A 22,478-nucleotide genomic window follows, 5' to 3' on the forward strand; every position below is an offset into this window, starting at 1 on the left:
TTGAAGTTTCATGTTGGCAGCACTTTTTTCTCTCTCTCTCTCTCTCTCGCCATCTTTCTTCCTGTAAATGTGTGAAGTCTAGAATATAATACGTTTGTTAATATTACCGAGTTCCAATGGTTTTCCCCGAAATATCAACAATTAATGGCTACCTCTGTGGGTGTTTAAAATGCGAAAACCATACAAATGAGCTTTATTTGCATATACATATTTTTTGTGTATCATGTGAAAAATATTACATTTGTGTACAAAGTACAATAAGTCACGAGTAATTATGTAGGTCATGCAAACGCTGCAATATTTAATTTTATTAACTTGAAGCATTCGCCGATCAGTTCTACACAAGTTCTCAACCTATTAATTAGTGTGCACACAATTGTCAAGATTTATATTGTAATTATCTTAAATAAATAATCAAGAGTTTCAAGAGTTTCCTTCTATCAAGACAACTACAACACAACTACAACACATATCTTGTACCATCGCGTACATAGTGGTCCTTCGAGCAAAACTGGTGTTTTTGTGGTTTTTGTGTGGTTGCGAATCGGCTCACTGGCCTCCCGGAAGAGGGTCTCACCGGTTGAGTTGAGAAGGCGCATAAAAGACCATACGAGGGCTGCAGAAGCACCAAAAACGAACAAGCGAACTAGGAACCAAGTCCTACAATACAAGTCAAGAAACAAGAACTAGGAACCAAGTCCTACAATACAAGTCAAGAAACAGGAACCAAGTCCTGCCAAACAAGAACTAGGAACCAAGTCCTACAATACAAGTCAAGAAACAAGAACTAGGAACCAAGTCCTACAATACAAGTCAAGAAACAAGAACTAGGAACCAAGTCCTACAATACAAGTCAAGAAACAGGAACCAAGTCCTGCCAAACAAGAACTAGGAGCCAAGTCCTATAATACAACAAGAGCCTGGAACCAAGTCCGGCTTTATTCAAGCTACCAAGAGCTACAAATCAAGAAACCGGTACGTACCTCAAGTCAAATCAAGCCAAGTGTTAGAACTCAATCAAAACAAGAAAAACAAGTCAAGTGTTAGAACTCAATCAAAACAAGAAAAACAAGTCAAGCCAAGTGTTAGAACTCAAACAAAACAAGAAAAACAAGTCAATCAAAACAAGTACTGAAACTCAACAACAAGTAACGTTTAAACTACCTAAACATGGACGTCGAAGCCTGTTTAGAAACACAACAACAACTAATAGATGCTATGAAACAACTATTGGTCAACTTCAAAAAAGACGGCGCTGATCGAAAGACTTCTGAAAACATAAAGAGACGCATTGATACGTTAGATCGTTATTGGTGTGAATTTCAAAACAACCACAGTAAACTGTGCCAGACCTTAGATAGTAACCATGACTATTTAGCTGGCAACTATTACGAAGACACTCAAAAATTTTATCAAGAAACAAGAGACTATTTCCAAAAATACATCTTAATCAAACCAGCAACTCCGATGACAATTCAAAAACCAAGAGAGCAACCCGAGGCGAAGGCTGGACCGTCAACACCAGCATCTGGAGCCAACAAGTTTGGGAGTACTAAACTACAAGAACAACAATTATCGCAAGGCACTAACAGCAAGCTGGATGAGATGATGAAAAAGCAATTTAGCAACTTCAAGGCGTTATCTCGCACTATATCTCAAATAAACATAGACAAGATCAACGACAAGTGGGAATTTGAAGATATATTGAAAACCTTACAAAACCGATGGCAAACAATAGATAAACTTCATTGGGAAATAGATTCTGAGCTAGATGGATCGGACTTACGTTATGAAAACGTATTCACAGAACAAGAAGAGTCATACAACGCTATCAAGAGATCTATCAACAGCAAGTTATGGTCCGTATCTCATCGAGACAAAATCACGCCACAGCTGGATATTCCTATTTACACTGGAAATTATCAACAATGGGTATCATTCAAGGATCTGTTCTGTGAAGCTGTCCACAACAACCCATCCCTGTCAAACGCCCAAAAAATGCAGTTTCTCAAGAGTAAACTCAGAGGTGAACCTGAACGCCTGATACAACACCTGCAAATCAGCTCTGAAAATTACACAACATGCTGGGAAATAATTAGTCATCGTTACAACAACAAGAAGCTAATATTTACTTCATACATGAATACTATTATGAATATTCCCAACATAATACAACCAACTTCAAGCCACATCAAACGCATTCATGATGTAACAATGGAGTGTCTGAATGCTATAAGTAACATGGGAGTTGACATAAGCACATGGGACCCCATATTTGTTCACATCTTATCTCAGAAATTAGACGCTGAAACACATAAGGAGTATATGAGCTCCTTAAAACAGCCGAGAGAACTGCCAATAATTGCCGAATTCCTGGAATTTTTAGAACACAAGTTTACCACAATGGAGTCAGCGCGTCGTAAACAAGAAGGCATGACCCAAAAAACAAGCTCAACAAACGGCCCAACTCAGGGTAGACACTATCAAGAGAAACCTAATTATAACAAACAATATTACTCTACAAACAAGACTGTTACGCAATCAAATAATTTTTCATCAAACACCAAATTGAAATGTCCATCATGTGAGAGTACCGACCATGGGATCTACTACTGCAAGACATTTCAAGAGATGAACCCGCAACAAAGAAAACAAGTAGTTTCTAGAAATAATCTTTGCATAAATTGTCTTAAACGTCATCATGGAATTTGTGCATTAAATAAGCGATGCAGAGAATGCAACGAGTGTCACAATACATTATTACATGACGCATATTCAAAGTTCAATCACCCGAAGCCGAACGTGACAATGAAGTCCGCCGCAACTGAATCAAGTCAGCGAAAATCAAGTTCGCACGTGTCTGGTCAACGTGAAGCGCCGGAAATACTTCTTGCCACAGCTGTAATCAAGGTTGAAGGAATTGATGGAATATTTAAAAACATGAGAGCCCTAATCGATCCCGGTTCCCAAATTTCCATCATCACTGAAAATGCGGCACAGCAGTTAGGACTGCCGCGCCAACAATGCAGTGGAATTATAACTGGAGTCGGCACGAAAGACACTACGTGTAAAGGGAAATTAAATATACATTGTTCATCTACAACAGAAAACTACAAGTTCAGAACAGAAGTCTTCATCATGAAAAAATTAACAAGAGACTTGCCGAATTGTACATTTACTAAACCAGAGTTAAGTTATTTGGACAATCTACAACTAACCGATCCCGAATTTCACATCAGTCGCTCTATCGATATCCTGTTGGGAGCTGATGTATACTCACACATTTTACTGGAAGGAATACGAAAAGTAGACAATGATAGACCGGTGGCACAACAAACCTTACTCGGTTGGATATTATATGGCAAGATACAAACATTACAATGCAATATCGTATTAAATAAAATAGAAGACATACAAAGATTCTGGCAAATAGAAGATTTACCAGACCATCAGCCAAACCTATCTTCAGAAGATCAAGAATGCATGGACATATATACGACTACAACAACAAGATTGAAAGATGGAAGATATCAAGTTCGACTACCCTTCAAAAACAACATCAACGAGATGGGAGATTCAAAACGAAAAGCAACAGCGCAGTTCCTACAACTAGAAAAGAAATTTTATAATAATACTCAAATCGCCAGCAAATACAAGTCATTCATGGACGAATACCAAGAACTAGGTCACATGAAACTTGCATCGGACAAATCAACACAAGAGTATTTTTTACCACACCATTGCATTATTCGTGACTCAACAACTACGTCACTTCGTGTGGTATTTAATGCATCTCAAGCTACTACAAATGGAAAAAGCCTAAATGATTACATGCATAAAGGCCCTAATCTTCAAAACGACCTATTTGAACTCATCTTAAAGTGGCGACAATACCCGATTGCTCTTACTGCCGACATTGAGAAAATGTTTCGACAGATTATGGTTCACCCTGAAGACCTCAAATACCAAAAAATTCTCTGGCGAGACTCTCCACGTGACGTACTGCGCGAATACGAGCTGTGTACAGTGACGTGCGGCACCAAGGCCGCGCCGTTCCTCGCGATGATGACGTTACGACAGTTGGCTGCGGACGAACGGGACACACACCAAGAAGCGGCTCATGTAATAGAAACAAGCTTTTACATGGACGACTTAATTCACGGGTCCCATTCAATAGAATCAGCGTTACAATTAAAACAAGATTTGAAACAACTTCTTCTACGAGGAGGCTTCAACTTAAGAAAATGGACCTCAAATTGCAAAGAATTACTACAAGACGATCAAGTACTGTAAATCAACTCAAACACCAATATTCTGCAAAAACACTTTTATTAATATTTAGCTACATTACCTACACAATCTCACCATCGTAATAATTATTATATCTCAATTTTCTATAGTGAAATCATATTTATTAATAATTGAAATGATACTTTACTCTTTTACAATATTACCAATTTAAAATAAAAATCACTTATAAAAATAATAATTGTACTTTGTTTTTTTTTTTTAAATAATAATAGCTTTCAGCAAGACAAGGTGAGTGTTACTAGCTCGACGCTTCGACAAGGAATGGTCGAGTGGCCGCTCGTTGTTCGAATGACGTCTCGGTGTCGCCCTCTAGCGGCGGCAAATTGTACTTCCGGGCGGAAACGACTGTGGCGACAACANAGACCAGCTGTGGTTCCATCGTCAGATAAACTATTGGACAAATTTAACCATTTCCTGATCTCACAAGAGGTAGAAAATGCAGGTTTGAGAACTGCACGTCTTCCACTACTATCCGTTGCACAAAATGCAACGTTAATTTGTGCCTTGTTAGGAATAAAAATTGCTTCCTAGCATGTCATACCACAAAATTTTCTATTTGATTAATATTGTTACTAAGAAGACTGATTTGTTTCATTAAAAATGGTAGGAAATATTTTTGTTTGTTTTTGATTAATGTTTTTGTTCAATAAAGGTGTCATTATTATGTTACTCAAAGTAATTCTGTTCTTAAGTCTAAGCATATCGAAAATGCTAGATATTTTTTTTAAATCTTGTCATTAAAATGTAATTAATATGCGAGATTAAATACTTATGTTGATGAGACTGATAAATCGGGCTATCTATACTTATAATAAATCTGTAGAGAGGTCAATTCTGTACATGAAATATATTTTCAAAATAACTATCAGGGGGTGATTAGTGATCGATACTGATGCCAAAAATGCAATCAGTAAAATTTTTGTCTGTCTGTCTGTCTGTCTGTCTGTCTGTCTGTCTGTCTGTCTGTCTGTCTGTATGTTCCTTATAGAAACAAAAACTACTGGACGGATTTTAACGAAACTTGGTACAATTATTCTTCATACTCTTGGGCAGGTTATAGGATACCTAGGAATTCCCACGGGAACGGGCATTAGCGGGAAAATCCTTTTGTATGAAAAATCTAAACCGCTTAAGTTAGACGCTTGAAATTTGGCAAGCAGGTACCTTAGTAAACTTAAAGCTTCGTTATAACAGGATATTGCAAAATTCCTACAGGAACGGGAATTAGCGAGAAAAAAACATTTGTATGAAAAAATCTAAGCCATGTAAGATAGACGCTTGAAATTTGGCATGCAGGTACCTTAGTAAATTTAAAGCTTAGTTACAACAGGATATTGCAAATTTCCCACGGAAGATAGATGAAGGGGGTAAAACGGGATCCACGCGTACGAAGTCGCGGGCGGCCGCTAGTAATAAATAAAGTACTTATAATTAAACAAACTTTGTATGATTTATTATGGAATGCACGATCCTGCGTTAGCGGAGTAGAACCTGGAACGCACGTATATGCGATGTCTATTGGGGGGAAACTAGAGGGGGGNAGTACTAGAACAACAAGAAAACTACGATTTCAAACAAGCAACATCAACATCTACCAAAGCACTGGGACTGCGTTGGAACCCTGAACAAGATGTATTTATTTTTCACACAACAATCGAGAACATTGAAGATAATACAAGCAATAGCAAAAGAAAACTTTTATCAGACATATCCAAATTATTCGATCCACTAGGCTGGCTGACCCCAATATCCACGAAATTGAAATTGTTATTCCAGAAAATATGGGAAACTAACATCGGATGGGATGACAAAATTCCAGAAGAAATTAATTCAGAGTGGATTAAAATAAAACAAGATTTAAAAAACATAAATGAAATAACGATACCTAGATGGCTCGGTACTACCACTGACCTAGATATCGAGTTACATGGATTCAGTGACGCATCGCAGAAAGCGTATGCATGCGTCATATATTACAAGAAACGAAATAACCAAAAGTCTACAATCAATTTAGTTGTGAGTAAATCAAAACTAGTACCTCGCAACAAAGATAATATCTCGCTACCCAAATTGGAGTTATGTGGAGCACTATTACTAGCAAGATTAATGCAGAAAGTTATACAATGCCTGTCTAACTACAATATCAAAATCTATGGATACGTCGACTCGACAGCAGTGCTTGGATGGCTGCAAGGAAATCCCGACCGCTGGAAAACATTTGTGTCGAACAGAGTAAACAAAATAACAGAAGTAATGCCCTCCAACTGCTGGAAATACGTAAAATCCGCTGATAACCCTGCTGACTGTGCTAGCCGTGGCTTCACAGTAACACAACTACTACAACATAATCTATGGTGGCACGGCCCCTCGTGGCTATCTGAAAACAACACAGATACCCCTTTCAGCANGATACACAAGAAATTACAAGATATGAAACAAATCAAGAAGCTAAAGAAATAAAGCAAGTTAATGTCACAGTACAAAAGGACAACAGCATCATCAAAAATATTCTAAACAAATACAGCAATCTATCTCGAGCGATTCGCGTGCTGGCATGGATACGCCGCTTCATAATAAGAGAAAATAACATACCTAAAAGAGAATCATATTTGACGCTGACTGAATTAAAGGAAGCAAAAACGATGTTTATCAAGGAGATACAGGCTGAAGACTTTAATGAAGAAATCAAGAATTTAACTTCAAATAAGAAAATATCAAGCAAAAGCAAAATCATCCATCTGAACCCGTTTTTGGATAAACAAGGAATCTTAAGAGTTGGTGGAAGACTGCAACACGCCAACATTAGTGAAGAAATGAAAAATCCTATCATACTACCTTACGGAGGCCAGCTAACTGAGTTGATAATTGAAGAAGCCCATAAGCTAACCTTTCACGGTGGACCTCGGGTCACCTTGGCTCTTCTTCGACAAAAATACTGGCTGATCAGTGGAAACAGAGCTGTCAAGAAAATAACACGAAGATGCACTGTATGTAACAAACACAATCCAAGAAAACAAGAGCAGATAATGGGCGACCTACCTCAATCAAGAGTCAACCAATCGCGCCCATTCCAACATACAGGAGTAGATTTTACGGGTCATTTCTTCATAAAAGCCAACAAGGGCAGAGGAATTAAAACAACCAAGGCGTATGTGGCAGTGTTTGTGTGCATGGCAACCAAGGCCGTGCACCTGGAGTTAGTGTCAGATTTGACCACCTCCGCATTCATTGCTGCGCTTCGAAGGATGGCAGCGCGAAGAGGCAAGCCCAGTCACATGTATAGTGACAACGGGTGAAACTTCGTGGGCGCCAGTAGAGTACTGCAAGAAGAATATCAAGAAATAATACAAGTATTCAACGAAGAATTCAAGAAAGAGATAACAGACATGGAGATCACGTGGCATTTCAATGCCCCGTCCTGGCCATCAGCAGGTGGATTATTTGAAGCCGCAGTCAAAAGCTTCAAATACCACTTTAAACGTGTAGTAGGCGAACAGAAACTTACCTTTGAAGAATTCTATACTTTGTTGACCCAAATAGAAGCCTGCTTAAACTCAAGACCTCTATGCGCCTTATCAGAAGACCCAGATAACCTGGACTTCCTAACACCGGCACATTTCCTAACCGGCGGGCCTCTCTTAACAATAGTCGAAACGGAAAGAGACATGAGAACAAGATTGCAACTAACTCAAAAAATATATCAAGACATTTGGAAGCGGTGGCGCTCCGAATATCTGACTCAATTATCGTCAAGAAGCAAATGGACACAACCATCTGAAAACATAAATCTAAATGACGTGGTGATCATTCAAGACGACAACCTGCCGCCAGGCAAGTGGCTCATGGGCAGAGTCGTTGAACTTCATCCAGGACAAGACGGTTACGTGCGAGTAGTTACACTGAAAACCAAAAGTGGACTCATTAAACGCCCTGTAACGAAAGTAGCAAGATTAATAAAACAGCAAGAGAACGACAATCACGAACAACAAAACGAAATCAAAAACACTAGAAAGCAAGAACCTAAACAAACAACAAACAAGACACCAACGAGAAAACACACTACGTCATCAATACTAGCAGCATGTTTACTATTTATGACACTGATGACGGGAGCAGAAAGCAAAGTGAATATTACAAAATTTCGAGAAAATCAAGGCCTATATTTTGACAAGATTTCAAACATGCAACTAATAAAAGATGAATGGAAACTCATCGTATATTACAACATGGAACCTTATGAACAGGGCATTACAGCTCTAAATACCTACCTAGAAAACTTAGATAAAACATGTTCGTCATTACACGATCAAGCATTGTGTCATGCAGTCCTACTCCAATTACGTCACGGCCGCGATGAACTTGAGTACTACGATCAGCTGTTGCTGAGCCGACAAATCACCACGCAGCCAACACAGCGACGTAAGCGCCGGGGCCTTATCAATGCCATTGGATCCATTGCAAGTGACCTATTCGGCGTATTAGATGAAAGATTCGCCGAACAATACAAGAGAGATATCAGCTTACTACAAAACAATCAAAAACATATGATTCAGCTATGGAAGAATCAAACGTCTATAGTAGAAGCAGAAAATAATCTATTGAAACGAACGGAAGATATAATTAACCAACAACACAAAACATTAAATCAACACATAAATTCCTTAGAAAAGGCCATAAACCAGTTAAAAGGCGCAACAGAAGGCAATATGATCCTAAATAACTTTGCTATAGGGGCGATTATAGCAAGCAATATGCTTGCCAGTTTAAAAAACCTACAAAACAATTTATTGGATACAATTACCGACACCCATCAAAATCGTTTCAACTTACACTTGATGACTCCAGAACAACTGATGGAAGAATTAAGCACGGTCTCCAGTCAGCTACCAAAAGATGTAACTCTACCCATAGAAAACGTCCATTCGGACTTACGCAAAATATACAATCTTCTCAAGATAAGAGCACGGATGCTGGAAGATTATCTCATCTTTGAAATTAGAATCCCGCTCATCAGCAGAGACAGCTACGAGCTTCTGAAAGTCATTCCAATTCCCAAGATTCAAGATGAGAAATCGATAAGTATAGTTCCTGTCTCCGAGTATGTATCTATAAACATGAAAAAAGATACTTACATACCTATGAGTGAGAGTGACGTCAATGCCTGTTTACTGCAGTTTGATATGCACTTCTGCCACAGTTGGAAACCAGAATATCAGTTAAATGAAGACAAGAACCTATGTGAAATAGAACATTCTGAATGCAAAACGCAAGTAAACCCGTGCAAAAACACATGGCAAGAAAGTTACGCCACAAACACCTACATTTACTTTTGTTGTAAACAATGCAACGTCAGAGTTATGTGCGGCGATCAAGTGACCGCGCATCAATTACAAGCCGAAGGTCTAGTTACCGTAGGTCATGGTTGCATCATAAAGACGGATAAGCTGTCTATATTTCCACATAAAACACACTCCAGCGAATTCAAGATCTGGCCTAATGTATACATCCCTAAAATGGCACCAATTAATAATATAATCAACATAACGATACCGCATCTTACGATTGAAAACAAATCCGAAGAATTGAAACAAGAAGCTGAAAAAATAGAAGAGAAGATCAAGATCGCAAAGGCGAAAGGAGACGAAGTCCTAATCGAGGCAGATAATCTATCATTACACGATATACACCATTATGTCATGATATATGTCGTGGTAAGCATCGCCGGTATAATTGGTGTGATNAATCTTATGCATCATCAATATATTATTATTATCTCTGATAGATTTTTTTAACACCTACAACCTGACACTGACTTGCAATCAATGTAAGAAAATTTGAATTTTGCAGTGCCACATTTTTGGGAAGGATAAAATTTGCCTATGAAAATATATCCCATTAAAACACAATTATTATGATAAATTATTTTTTTTCAATAGTATGCGTAATAAATAACTAAAAAGTCCTAAAATTATTATTAATTTCCCATATTTCGGGTAATTTTCCCACGTAAATAACTGAGAACACTGGTCTTTGATGTATTATTTTTTCGAGTGAATGACGTTTGATTTCAATTAATTTCAATATTTTAATGTCGGGAAACAAGTGATCGGATTATTATTTTGCCTGTGAAATGTGATTCCTTAATTTTTGTTTGTTCGAACAGAACGGTTTTTACACAATTTCATCACACAAGACATGTCGTATTCGTGTTGTTTTTTCGCCGCCTAAATGTGTCAACTGTGTGAAGTTTGCACTCGAAGTGGTGCGTCAGGGTGTGAATGTGTGCGTGCCGGCCTGTACGTACAGGCAAGCTGGTGTATCCTAATGTCACAGTATTTTGTTGATGAGAATCCGTCCGACTTTTTTTATAGGTCCATGCATCTAACGTGTTTTCCGAAGCACGAAATCTTTTTTACATTCATATCCAGGTTTCAATCTTGCGTTATCCCAACCAAAGTTCCCACACCCGTATGGAGATTCACCATTCAGTGTACAGGAATTTAATCTTTATGCCCAACCCGAACCACTAGACCAAGGAAACTTTTCCGTGCCATTGTCGCACCACTCAAACATTGCGTAACAAGGCGCACTCAAAACCTCGTAGCGACCTCGTAGAGATTTTACGCCTTTTTGCCCCGGAAACAACTTGGGGTCCAGGACGTGCTAAGTGATAAAGCTTTATCCTCAATACGTTAGAGATATAATCGATAACGAGGTAGGTTTTGAGGATACATAGTTTCTTAAAATGAAACGGATATACCTATCTTAGTACAAGACTTATCAGAAAATTAATTTTATTTTTGCAAATAGCACTTTTACAGTTTTATCTTGTCACATCTACCTTCTATGTCATATTTACTGTTGTTCATCAACAATGTAGCGAATGCTTAACACCATTCAACAAAATTCTTATCTGTAAAAATAATCATTTAAGCTTGCATTGAAAATAATGATACCTATATAAGGTAAACGCACCAAGACTGGGGCGTTCATTACTGGGCAAACCCTGTTCATACTGGAAAAAAAAACTATTATTTGAGACAGATTCCTAATTTTACTATGAAAGATAAATGCTGTTTAATACCACCGGTATATCAAACATACCTTAGTACAAAATTAAGAACAACAAAGTTCTCAATTACATTAAATATTCAATGATTGCAGGACAAAAACATGAAATCTTAGCCTTAAAGTGACCATGACTGGTGCGCTTACCTTACTATGGTATTAACACATTTGGACAGCTGAGAAAACCTGAAATCCATTACAACACTGCATCAAATACAAAGCGTCAAGGGTTCGTGTCCTTTCTTCTACAGTCGGTTAAAAATGAATGCGCATTGTTAAACCCACAAGAAGCGGGACAGTCATTAAAGTAAATTGGAATCGAGCAAAACGGACGTGGATATGAGAAAACGCGATTTCCCAAATTGGGTGGGCTGGTTTGTCTGCATTTTTGCGGGATAATCAAAAATTCACCTGGGTTTAGCAAATAACATAAAATAGATCAGCCCAAAATATTAAAATAATTGTCACATTATAGTAACTAATAATTTAAAATGTGTTACATGGAAGTGCTTTGAATTAAACACAACTTAATATGATAGCATAGTTTTCAAAAAATATCATATTACACTGGTTAAAAACACAGTTTTATTATTAGCAGTTTTGTTTAAAATATTTCTATTTATTTATGCCTCAAGCTATAATGACCTTTTAGCATTAAATACTTTTTTATGGGTCTTCAGTAATTTCGCACCGAGTAATTTGAACCGCTGTTCGAATCGCCCAAGAACTTACTAGAGTGGCGACCATGTTACGCGTTACTTGTTACCTTGATTTTTTGTAAAACTTAAATGTAACTCAATACAGACCCCGTTCTGTAAGAGCCGTCACACATGATGAAGTGTGAACTCTATCTAAACGCGACACATGACGTGCTACATGTATCACGGTAATGGATGATGCTTTTTGTACAGCCGACAGCCCATCAAGCTAAACTCAGGCATCTTATGCAACTATAGATAGGTGCTATTTTGCGATGAAAATCTTTAGTCTAATGTGCTGCGGACTGTACAATGCGTCTCATAATAATCGTCATCATTTCAGCCATAGGACGTCCACTGCTGAACATAAGCCTCCCCCAATGATTTACACAACGGCGGCCTGCGTCCAGCGCCTTCCTGCTACCTTTACAAGGCATCTGAGGCTTCACTATTATACCTACGTATAGTAGCACATTATAACAACAATTTTAAGGGAAATTCGTGAAAGGATAGAGATACTCTATATTGCACAGTAACCAAAAATTAAAAAGGCACAATAACTTTACTGTTATAATGGTATTGGTCCTTTTCGGAGTGCGATTTATTCCAGACAGCCTGAGACTAGTAGGCCTAAGATGCGCGCCGTGATAACTTTTATCGACGTCAAAATGTATGGGGAAAATCGATAAAATAGCGTGATAACCGCTTATCGCGTCGCGCATCTTAGGCCTATAGGACAATATAAAACATTTCCAACCTACACAATAAACTAAAGTCTTAGGTACTCTTGAAGTTTATTTGACAGCACATGGACGTATTCTGTAATTTAATGTAGACCCACGTCAGACCACGCTTTCTATACCTTAGCTTTTAGGTTATACAGGGTGTTATTGAAAAGGTGTTCAGCTCAAATTCTGGTCTATTTGACCGCTAGGCTATCAAAATCACCGTTTGTATTTTTAATTTGTATACTAACTACTGGATAACTACTGGATAATGTACAAGACAAAAATCATGTCTAATGTCCGTGTCGCACCCACTCCTTTGAAGGTTGGAGACTCTACACTCGAAGTTGTTGACAATTATGTATCCTGGGACAAACAGTCCAGTTAGGTAGGGCCAACTTCGAGAAAGAGGTCAATCGTCGAATCCAACTCGGCTGGGCAGCGTTCGGGAAGCTACGCAATGTACTCACGTCCGAAATACCGCAGTGTCTCAAGACAAAAGTCTTCGAGCAGTGTGTGTTGCCGAAACGTGGTCGCTTACTATGGGCCTCATAAGAAGGCTCAAGGTCCGACATAGCTCGCAGAATTGCTAAAATCAAGTGGCAGTGGGCGGGGCTCATAGCTCGTAGAGACGATGGCCGTTGGGGCAGGAAAGTTCTCGAATGGCGNATGTATTATTATGTTCAATACAAACAATCATTAAGTTACACTCACCCCAACCGCGTCTCCGCATTGCATCGAATCCTATGAAAATGTGGTTTTTGGACATAGCGATACTTATTTTTCACAATTTTTATTATTAAAAATTACTGGTCGATAGGTTAATTTATTTTGATGAATAAATGTTATTAAAAGTTTTTTTCTAAAACTGATAGTTTAGCTGGAAAAAAATATTTTCCATCCCAATAGTACGCCGGCTGCACTCGATTCGGATATAGTGACGTCACGCGGCCCTGCGTACGTTGACTTTTAGCGGCAAAAACGGCCTATGTTTATTACTTAATATCTTCGTAAGTAATGGTCCGATTTGGATAATTCAAAAAGATATATCTTTCTTACGTCTTAAAGATTAACGTAAATACTAGTTTTATTGAATTTTCTACAACAGTACTGATCCTCATTGGTGTGATAATGATCATACGCCGATTGCGATGTAAATGGCATATTCCACCTTCGGTAGCCGAACCATCGATAATGATGAACGAATTGAACTCACCATCGCCTGTTGTCCAAGCTGCAGCAGCGCCGAGAAGCTCCAGAACTGCGCGACAAGTCGACGAGTACGCAGTTCTTGAAAGACAAGTAGATAGAAGCACATCTCCTGCACCGAAGAGGATCATCATCCCCCGTTCTCAGGCTGATCTTCATCAGTGAACAGTGCAGTGATGTTATTTTATAAGTTTTATTTAAGATAGTTTAGTTATGTACATGACATGTAAACATATTTAAGTTTTGTCAAGATTGTTCCCTCCCTATCCCTACTAACAACATCCCTATTCCGCGCCCCCGGAATATGTACAAAGTACAATAAGTCACGAGTAATTATGTAGGTCATGCAAACGCTGCAATATTTAATTTTATTAACTTGAAGCATTCGCCGATCAGTTCTACACAAGTTCTCAACCTATTAATTAGTGTGCACACAATTGTCAAGATTTATATTGTAATTATCTTAAATAAATAATCAAGAGTTTCAAGAGTTTCCTTCTATCAAGACAACTACAACACAACTACAACACATATCTTGTACCATCGCGTACAATTTGAAAATGGCTAAACACTATTGTTATTTGATTATTTTAGTCAATTGTTTCATAATCATAATTAATACAAGCTAGCAAAGTCTTTATACACAAATTAATTCTGTTTAAGTAAATCGATATTTTGTTTTTTGATAAACATAAGTAAGTACTCGTAAAACTATATCTACAAAACATTTCTATAATTTGATAGTCTCATCAGTACAAAATGGTACAAACCAAACGCAGATTAATTACTAGTACGAGTATAAGCTGTGCAAAGCACTAAATATAAAAGTCTTAGGTACAAACTTTTTTCTGTAGTTAATGTTAGGTACAATTTACAATAGGTACATGCTTCCTTTCACATCAACTAAATGCACAACTGACATAAAGCTCAATTGGACTGACGTATTGCGTGTTTTCCGAAGCACGAAATCTTTTTTACATTCATATCCAGGTCGTTTCAATCTTGCGTTATCCCAACCAAAGTTCCCACACCCGCATGGAGATTCGCATTCTCCATTCAGTGTACAGGAATTTAATCTTTATGCCCAACCCAAACCACTAGACCAAGGAAACTTTTCCGTGCCATTGTCGCACCACTCGAACATTGCGTAACAAGGCGCACTCAAAACCTCGTAGACACCTCGTAGAGATTTTACGCCTTTTTGCCCCGGAAACAACTTGGGGTCCAGGACGTGCTAAGTGATGTGAAGCTTTATCCTCAATACGTTAGAGATATAATCGATAACGAGGTAGGTTTTGAGGATACATAGTTTCTTAAAATGCAACGGATATCTACCAATCTTAGTACAAGACTTACCTATCAGAAAATTCGGGTTAGTAGTAGTTTCGCACGATTTTCCTTCGCGCGAATGTGCGAAACGTCCCCTTTCAAAAATATTTTTTTTTAGTAGGCGTTTCGCCCGAATGTTATTAAAAGTATTAAAATCGCGTGCGAATCGACTCTTTTTTGAACTATTAGTATGCGATTACTAGTTCTCAAAGGGGTCGATTCGCACCCGTTTTTAATACTTTTGAAAAATCCGGGCGAAACGCCTACTAAAAAAATTTTTTTTTAAAGTGGGCGTTTCGCACATTCGTGCGAAGGAAAATCGTGCGAAACTACTACTAACCCGAAAATTCATTTTATTTTTGCAAATAGCACTTTTACAGTTTTATCTTGTCGGATCTACTTTCTAATGTAGTATTTACTGTTGTTCATCAACAATGTAGCGAATGCTTGACACCATACAACAAAATTCTTATCTGTAAAAATAATCATTTAAGCTTGCATTGAAAATAATTATACCTGTATACTATGGTATTAACACATTTCGACAGCTAAGAAAACCTGAAATCCATTACAACACTGCATCAAATACAAAGCGAAGCGTCAAGGGGTTCATGTCCTTTCTTCTACAGTCGGTTAAAAATGAATGCGCATTGTCAAACCCACAAGAAGCGGGACAGTCATTAAAGTAAATTGGAATCGAGCAAAACTGACGTGGATATGAGAAAACGCGATTTCCCAAATTGGGTGGGCTGGTTTGTCTGCATTTTTGCGGGATAATCAAAAATTCACCTGGGTTTAGCAAATAACATAAAATAGATCAGCCCAAAATATTAAAATAAATTGTCACGTTATAGTAACTAATAATTTAAAATGTGTTACATGGAAGTGCTTTGAATTAAACACAACTTAATATGATAGCATAGTTTTCAAAAAATATCATATCACACTGGTTAAAAACACAGTTTTATTATTAGCAGTTTTGTTTAAAATATTTCTATTTATTTATCTGCCTCAAGCTATAATGACCTTAAGATTAGCTTTAAATACTTTTTTATGGGTCGTCAGTAATTTCGCACCGAGTAATTTGAACCGCTGTGCGAATCGCCCAAGAACTTACTAGAGTGGCGACCATGTTACGCGATAAGTACTTGTTCCTTGATTTTTTGTAATTAACTTAAATGTAACTCAATACAGACTCTATCTAAACGCGACACATGACGTGCTACATGTATCACGGTAATGGATGATGCTTTTTGTACAGCCGACAGCCCATCAAGCTAAACTTAGGCATCTTATGCAGCTATAGATAGGTGCTATTTTGCAATGAAAATCTTTAGATGTGCTGTCGGACTATACAATGCGTCTCATAATAATCGTCATCATTTCAGCCATAGGACGTCCACTGCTGAACATAAGCCTCCCCCAATGATTTCTACAATGCCAGTTGGTGGCGGCCTGCATCCAGCGCCTTCCTGCTGCCTTTACAATGCATCTGATCCTTCACTATTATACCTACGCAGCTACGTATAGTAGCGCATTATAACAGCTATTAAAAGGGAAATTCGTGAAAAGATAGATAAATACCCTTTATTGCAGTAACTAAAAATTGAAAAGGCACAAAAGCTTAATTGTTATAACGGCCTTACCGCTTCGCAGCGATTTATTCCAGACAACCTGAGACTAGGGCAATTATAAAACATTTCCAACCTACACAATAAACTAAAATCTTAGATACTCTTGAAGTTTATTTGACAGCACATGGACGTATTCTGTAATTTAATGTAGACCCACGTCAGACCACGCTTACTATACCTTATCTTTAAGGTAATACAGGCTGTCATTGAAAAGGTGTCCAGCTCAAATTCTGGTCTATTTGACCGCTAGGCTATCAAAATCACCGTTTGTATTTTTAATTTGTATACTAACTACTGGATAATGTACAAGACAAAAATCATGTCTAATGTCCGTGTCGCACCCACTCCTTTGAAGGTTGGAGACTCTAAACTCGAAGTTGTTGACAATTATGAATCCTGGAACAAACAGTCCAGTTAGGTAGGGCCAACTTCGAGAAAGAGGTCAATCGTCGAATCCAACTCGGCTGGACAGCGCTCGGGAAGCTACGCAATATAGTCACGTCCGAAATACCGCAGTGTCTCAAGACAAAAGTCTTCGAGCAGTGTGTGTTGCCGAAACGTGGTCGCTTACTATGGGCCTCATAAGAAGGCTCAAGGTCACCCAAAGGGCGATGGAGCGGGCCATGCTTGGAGTTTCCCTTCGTGATCGAATCAGAAATGAGGAGGTCCGCAGGAGAACCAAAGTGACCGACATAGCTCGCAGAATTGCTAAAATCAAGTGGCAGTGGGCGGGGCACATAGCTCGTAGAGACGATGGCCGTTGGGGCAGAAAAGTTCTCGAGTGGCGACCACGGGCTGGAAGACGTAGCGTGGGCAGGCCTCCTACTAGGTGGACTGACGATCTGGTAAAGGTCGCGGGAAGAGCCTGGATGCGGGCAGCGCAGGACCGTGCATTGTGGAAAACCTTGGAGGAGGCCTTTGTCCAACAGTTGACGTCATTTGGCTGAAGCGAAGCGAAGCGAAGCGATACTAACTACTGCTAGAAGGCTTCGCTCTCATGTTATATCCCATCCTAGAAATGTTATAAAGTAGCTCTTGCTAGTTACTTACAAAGACGGCAGTTGTTATAAGTGGGCTTTTGCTACAAAAAATATATCTGATGTGCTGACATCTACACGTACTTAATAACATTATAAACTTTCATAAAGTTATAAGGGAATTGTGAAATCCTATGTTACGCTTACGATATCAAAATCGATAGGCCGATCACAGCCGAGGTTTTGTAAAGAAATGGTAATATATCGGACAATTTTATCGGAACCTACGTCAAAAATGATTTATGCCACTTGCCAACCCATGGGGTGTTGTGTCGATACCCAAACAGTCAAAAGGGCGATAGGCATGTTGATATTACAAAAACTGACAAAATAGCATAAAGTAAAACGATATTAACTTCGCACTCTAAAAGTATTTTTAAGAACTAGTTAGTAGGTAGGTATCTTCTCTCTATNTGTTCACAAAATATGGTTGTGTTACGAGTGGGCTCACCACAATAGTCCAGCAGCAACGGTGTGGTTCGAACCCGCGTTTACCGGATCAAAATTCGTCCAGTCCGAGACTGACACCACTGGGTTATTGTTGCTTCGATTAAAGGCCGGTAGATCTATTGTCATAAATAAAACACTGGATACGGAACTTGGAGGTGGACCGACGACATCGTAAAGGTAGCAGGGAAGCGCTGGACGCAGGCCGCTACCAATCGATCAACATGGAAAGCATTGGGGGAGGCCTATGTTCAGCAGTGGACGTCCTATGGCTGAGATGATGATGATGATACGGAACTTTCACATTATATTGCACTGCACTTAGCACCAAAAGCGCGGGGACGTCCTCGCGCGTCCCTCTAATCTAACGTTTGCTCGTGTGACATTGACATTAAGTCAATGTCACTATGAAAACAGCTCATTGGCCATAACGATACCGTTATTTTAACGTTTTAGATTTTTCTCAATTAATACTTCTCTTAATAAAATAATAGATAACAATACCTCCTACTTTAGTATTATCCATGCGGCTCATACATAATCTTAGCCCGTACTAAATTTCAATTTACAATGACGGGGATCATGCAATTAATTATTATTCTCATAGGCAAAACTTATTTCGGTGTAAACTTAGTTATGATTTATTCTTTGAAATGCGATACTGAGAAATGAAATATTTCTTGTTATAAGCTTTTCTTAAAAATAACGAGATAATTTGTACTGAAACTTTAAGATTAAAATTGAGTTTAAATTACAAACTTTTCTTTGAATTTTAAATTAAATTATAGATGTTTTATTTATTTTTCAGGATAATAATTAGGTTTCTGATTATGAATCTGTGTAGACAGCTTAAGATAAATAATTCAAAGGCTTATTCATTTTAGAAGTAAATAACTTTATTTTGTCTTGTATAAAAATCGTTATTTATTTTAAAAGTAAATAACTAACTTGCTTTGTTTATATAAAAAACTATTTTTTTGTTGGCCGACTGTTAAATAAAATTAATTATTTAATTACCTGCACTATCAAATTGCAAGATGCAGGCCGCCACCAACCGGCCATTGTGGAAATCATTGGGGGAGGCTTTTGTTCAGCAGTGGATGTCCTATGGCTGAAATGATGATGATGACTATCAAATTATATGATAACGTGAACTGTCTTCCCACTTGCACTGCAATCCAGTTTTGAGGGATCCAGTAATGCAGGATCCTGGATGGACTTTCATCGAAAACACATACAAATTACAAATTCGAACGAATCGGTTCTTTGCGGGACACTGCAAACGGGATGTTTATGTAAACCATCATCATCATCATCTCAGCCATAGGACGTCCACTGCTGAACATAGGCCTCCCCCCAATGCTTTCCATGTTGCCCGGTTGGTAGCGGTCTGCGTCCAGCGCTTTCCTGCTACCTTTATGAGGTCGAATGTCCATCTAGTGAATTCTAGTGGGAGGTCTTCTCACACTGTCTTCCAGTCCGTGGTCGTCACTCAAGAAATGTTCTACATTTCAATCGATCGATAGGTCGATCGGTCGTATGACGAGATCGAATCAGAAATGAGGATATCCGTAAACGAACTAAGTCGATTAGCAAGCTAAAGTGGCAATGCGCAGGGCACATAGTACGCAGAACTGACGGCCGATGGGGCAGCAAGGTTCTGGAGTGGAGGCCGCGTACCGGAAAACGCAACGAGTGACGTCCACCCACAAGGTGGACCGACGACATCATAAAGGTTTATGTAAACGTTAATATTAATACACGTACCTACTTCTAAGCTGAATCCTGCAAAAAGCCCTAAGTCCAGTTTTGCGGGAACCAGTAATGCAGGACCTGACTAGCCATGGGAAAGGGCCATAAGTTTAAAATTGAATGGTTAGTTCCCCTTCACATTATCACGTCCGTATTCACAAACATTATTATGAGGTATCACAATACGCGTGGATGCACAGGGTGCCACACGAACCAATCACAGAGCTCTATTCAACGCTGTGCGTTCGATTTGCTGCTTCACTTAAGCAAGCATAGTTTGTGAATACGGGCGTCAGTTCGCAACACTCAATACTACAATCTGACTAAAGTATACTTCCTTCTATACTAAGGGCTTAGAACAACGTAGTGGTCAGAATGTACATTGTTGTTGTAAAATAGACCGTATCACAACCGCATAAGGTGCACTATTTAGCTTGAAGTGCCGTCTGTACACCTAAATTAACTCCGATTGTCTCTGGAAGAGTGTTTTGACAGACGTTGGAACTTTCCCAATTTTCCATCCCATAGAACAAGGGATTACGCCGGGTTTATTTTATTATCATCTGTAAAAAGAAACGGGTGTTTGTAAGCCGGACGCCATAGCGATACGATTAGTCGCATGAACAAAAAACGCGCGTTAAAAATAATGGCTACGACGACGCGGCGACGCTTGATGCGATTTGTCGCGTTTAGAAAATTGTGTAACACGTCACGTTGTCATCATCGTCCACTGCTGAATTTAGATCTCCTCCAATGATTTTCAGATTGACCGGTTAATAGCGGCCTACATCCAGCGCCTTCCTGCTACCTTTATGAGGTTGTCCGTCCACCTCGTGGGTGGACATCCTACTGCGCTTACCAGGACGTGGCTTCCATTACAAGCTTGCTGTGCCATAGGCCTTTAAGACGCGTGATATGGCAAAATGAATAGAATAAGTACATACAGAGCGCAGGGAATATTTAAGACGTAAACCCCATTTTACTTATTTCTTGCAAGATGAAAATGTTTTCCTTTAGCAGTTATAACTATTGCTAAGAAAAGCAGATTATCTTATAATTATAGTTTGAAGGTTTGTTTTTAAGCTGTGGGATATAAAGTTATTTCTTTGATTGACGAAGTCGGAAAATAACATTAAATTGTCTAACGTAACAGGCTCAAATAAACTGAATCATGGGTGGGAAGACTCATGGGTCTTAACGCAACATCTGTTTTATCTATTTTAGTTAAAATGGAACGCGAAAGTTTAAAATCTTATAAATACGAATTTGGTGACAGCTTTTTATTAAGCTGTCACAAAATTCTTACATCTCATATTTATAAGATTTCAAACATAAGTTTGACACCACAATAGCCAAAGTATTCAGAATACAGAGTTGTAATTTTGAATAAAGAATGCTATTCAAATAAAAGGGCTTATAGGCAACATTTTTATTATTTTAGTCGATCTTAAGTGCCAGAACACTGGTCAAAATTGTTTTTAAAAGAAAGTAAAAAAAATTGGGATCATCAAAACGCAAGTCTGTGGCATCATCATCTGCGAATTGCGATTTGGCTCCTAACGCTTCAGATATAAAAGCGAAAGTCAAAGTTTGCTTAAACACTTCGGTATGATGAATCATCCCATTTTAATCTGCAAGGTAGAATTAATTGGCGCATTGTAAAATTTCCAGATTTTACGGTTTTATTTTATACCGGTTTTTATCGTAAAAGTTACAGTCACTTAAGTTTGTGCTGTTTAGGCTTTGTATTTTAACAATGTATTTTAATTCATTGTATCAAAATAAAACATAATTATTAGCCCCCTTATAAAATAATTACACCTAGCATTAAAATGTCATTTCCATACTAAATGACAATTTAATGATTTAAGCCAGAGTTCAACTAGGGTGTAACTTTTATTAATATGGGGTAGCAGTGTAGTTCTGACAAGTCTAGTCTGTAAGCTTAACACTAGAGTACACGCGCGGACTACTATAGTAGACCAGGGTAACATTTTACGCTATAACTTTTTGAAAACTTGCGCCAGAGAGCTGGCATTCCAGGAAAGCCTCGTTTACTAAATTTGTCAGTAAGCCAGTAAAGCTTGGGTCGCTAGAGTCTGCGCACTTTTCTAAAATTGGCCGTCAAAACTGCGGGTCTAGTCAAAAGCCCGAAATCACTCGACAAAAAAATTATGAAAGACTTGTAAGAAATGGATTTACACCGTGTACCAGGCAGTAGAAAGTCATGAATACTATGACAGATAAAAAATATTTTTTCAGTCATTT

The 22,478-nt window shown here is 38.4% G+C and overlaps 2 protein-coding genes across 3 annotated transcripts; both read left to right on the forward strand.

Annotated features, from left to right (window-relative positions):
* Positions 1 to 1,170: 1,170 nt before the first annotated feature.
* LOC114352228 (uncharacterized) lies at positions 1,171 to 7,607 on the forward strand. The gene is made up of 3 exons (XM_028303749.1): positions 1,171 to 4,283; positions 5,853 to 6,636; positions 6,717 to 7,607. The coding sequence occupies exons 1-3, from the start codon at positions 1,171 to 1,173 to the stop codon at positions 7,605 to 7,607; spliced, it is 4,788 nt and encodes a 1,595-aa protein (XP_028159550.1).
* On the forward strand, positions 7,519 to 14,525 carry LOC114352225 (uncharacterized). Of its 2 annotated transcripts, none has more exons than XM_028303747.1 (2): positions 7,519 to 10,051; positions 13,933 to 14,525. In XM_028303747.1, exons 1-2 carry the CDS (start codon positions 7,698 to 7,700, stop codon positions 14,174 to 14,176), a joined length of 2,598 nt encoding a protein of 865 aa, XP_028159548.1. In that variant the 5' UTR covers positions 7,519 to 7,697; the 3' UTR covers positions 14,177 to 14,525. The 2 variants fall into 2 exon arrangements, with proteins under 2 accessions (XP_028159548.1, XP_028159547.1); XM_028303746.1 differs by having other exon boundaries at positions 7,519 to 10,044; positions 13,926 to 14,525.
* Positions 14,526 to 22,478: the final 7,953 nt, after the last annotated feature.

Source organism: Ostrinia furnacalis, unplaced genomic scaffold (genome assembly GCF_004193835.3).
Source record: "Ostrinia furnacalis isolate ACB-3 unplaced genomic scaffold, ASM419383v2 OfSCF1276, whole genome shotgun sequence".
NCBI classification, from domain to species: Eukaryota; Metazoa; Arthropoda; class Insecta; order Lepidoptera; family Crambidae; genus Ostrinia; species Ostrinia furnacalis.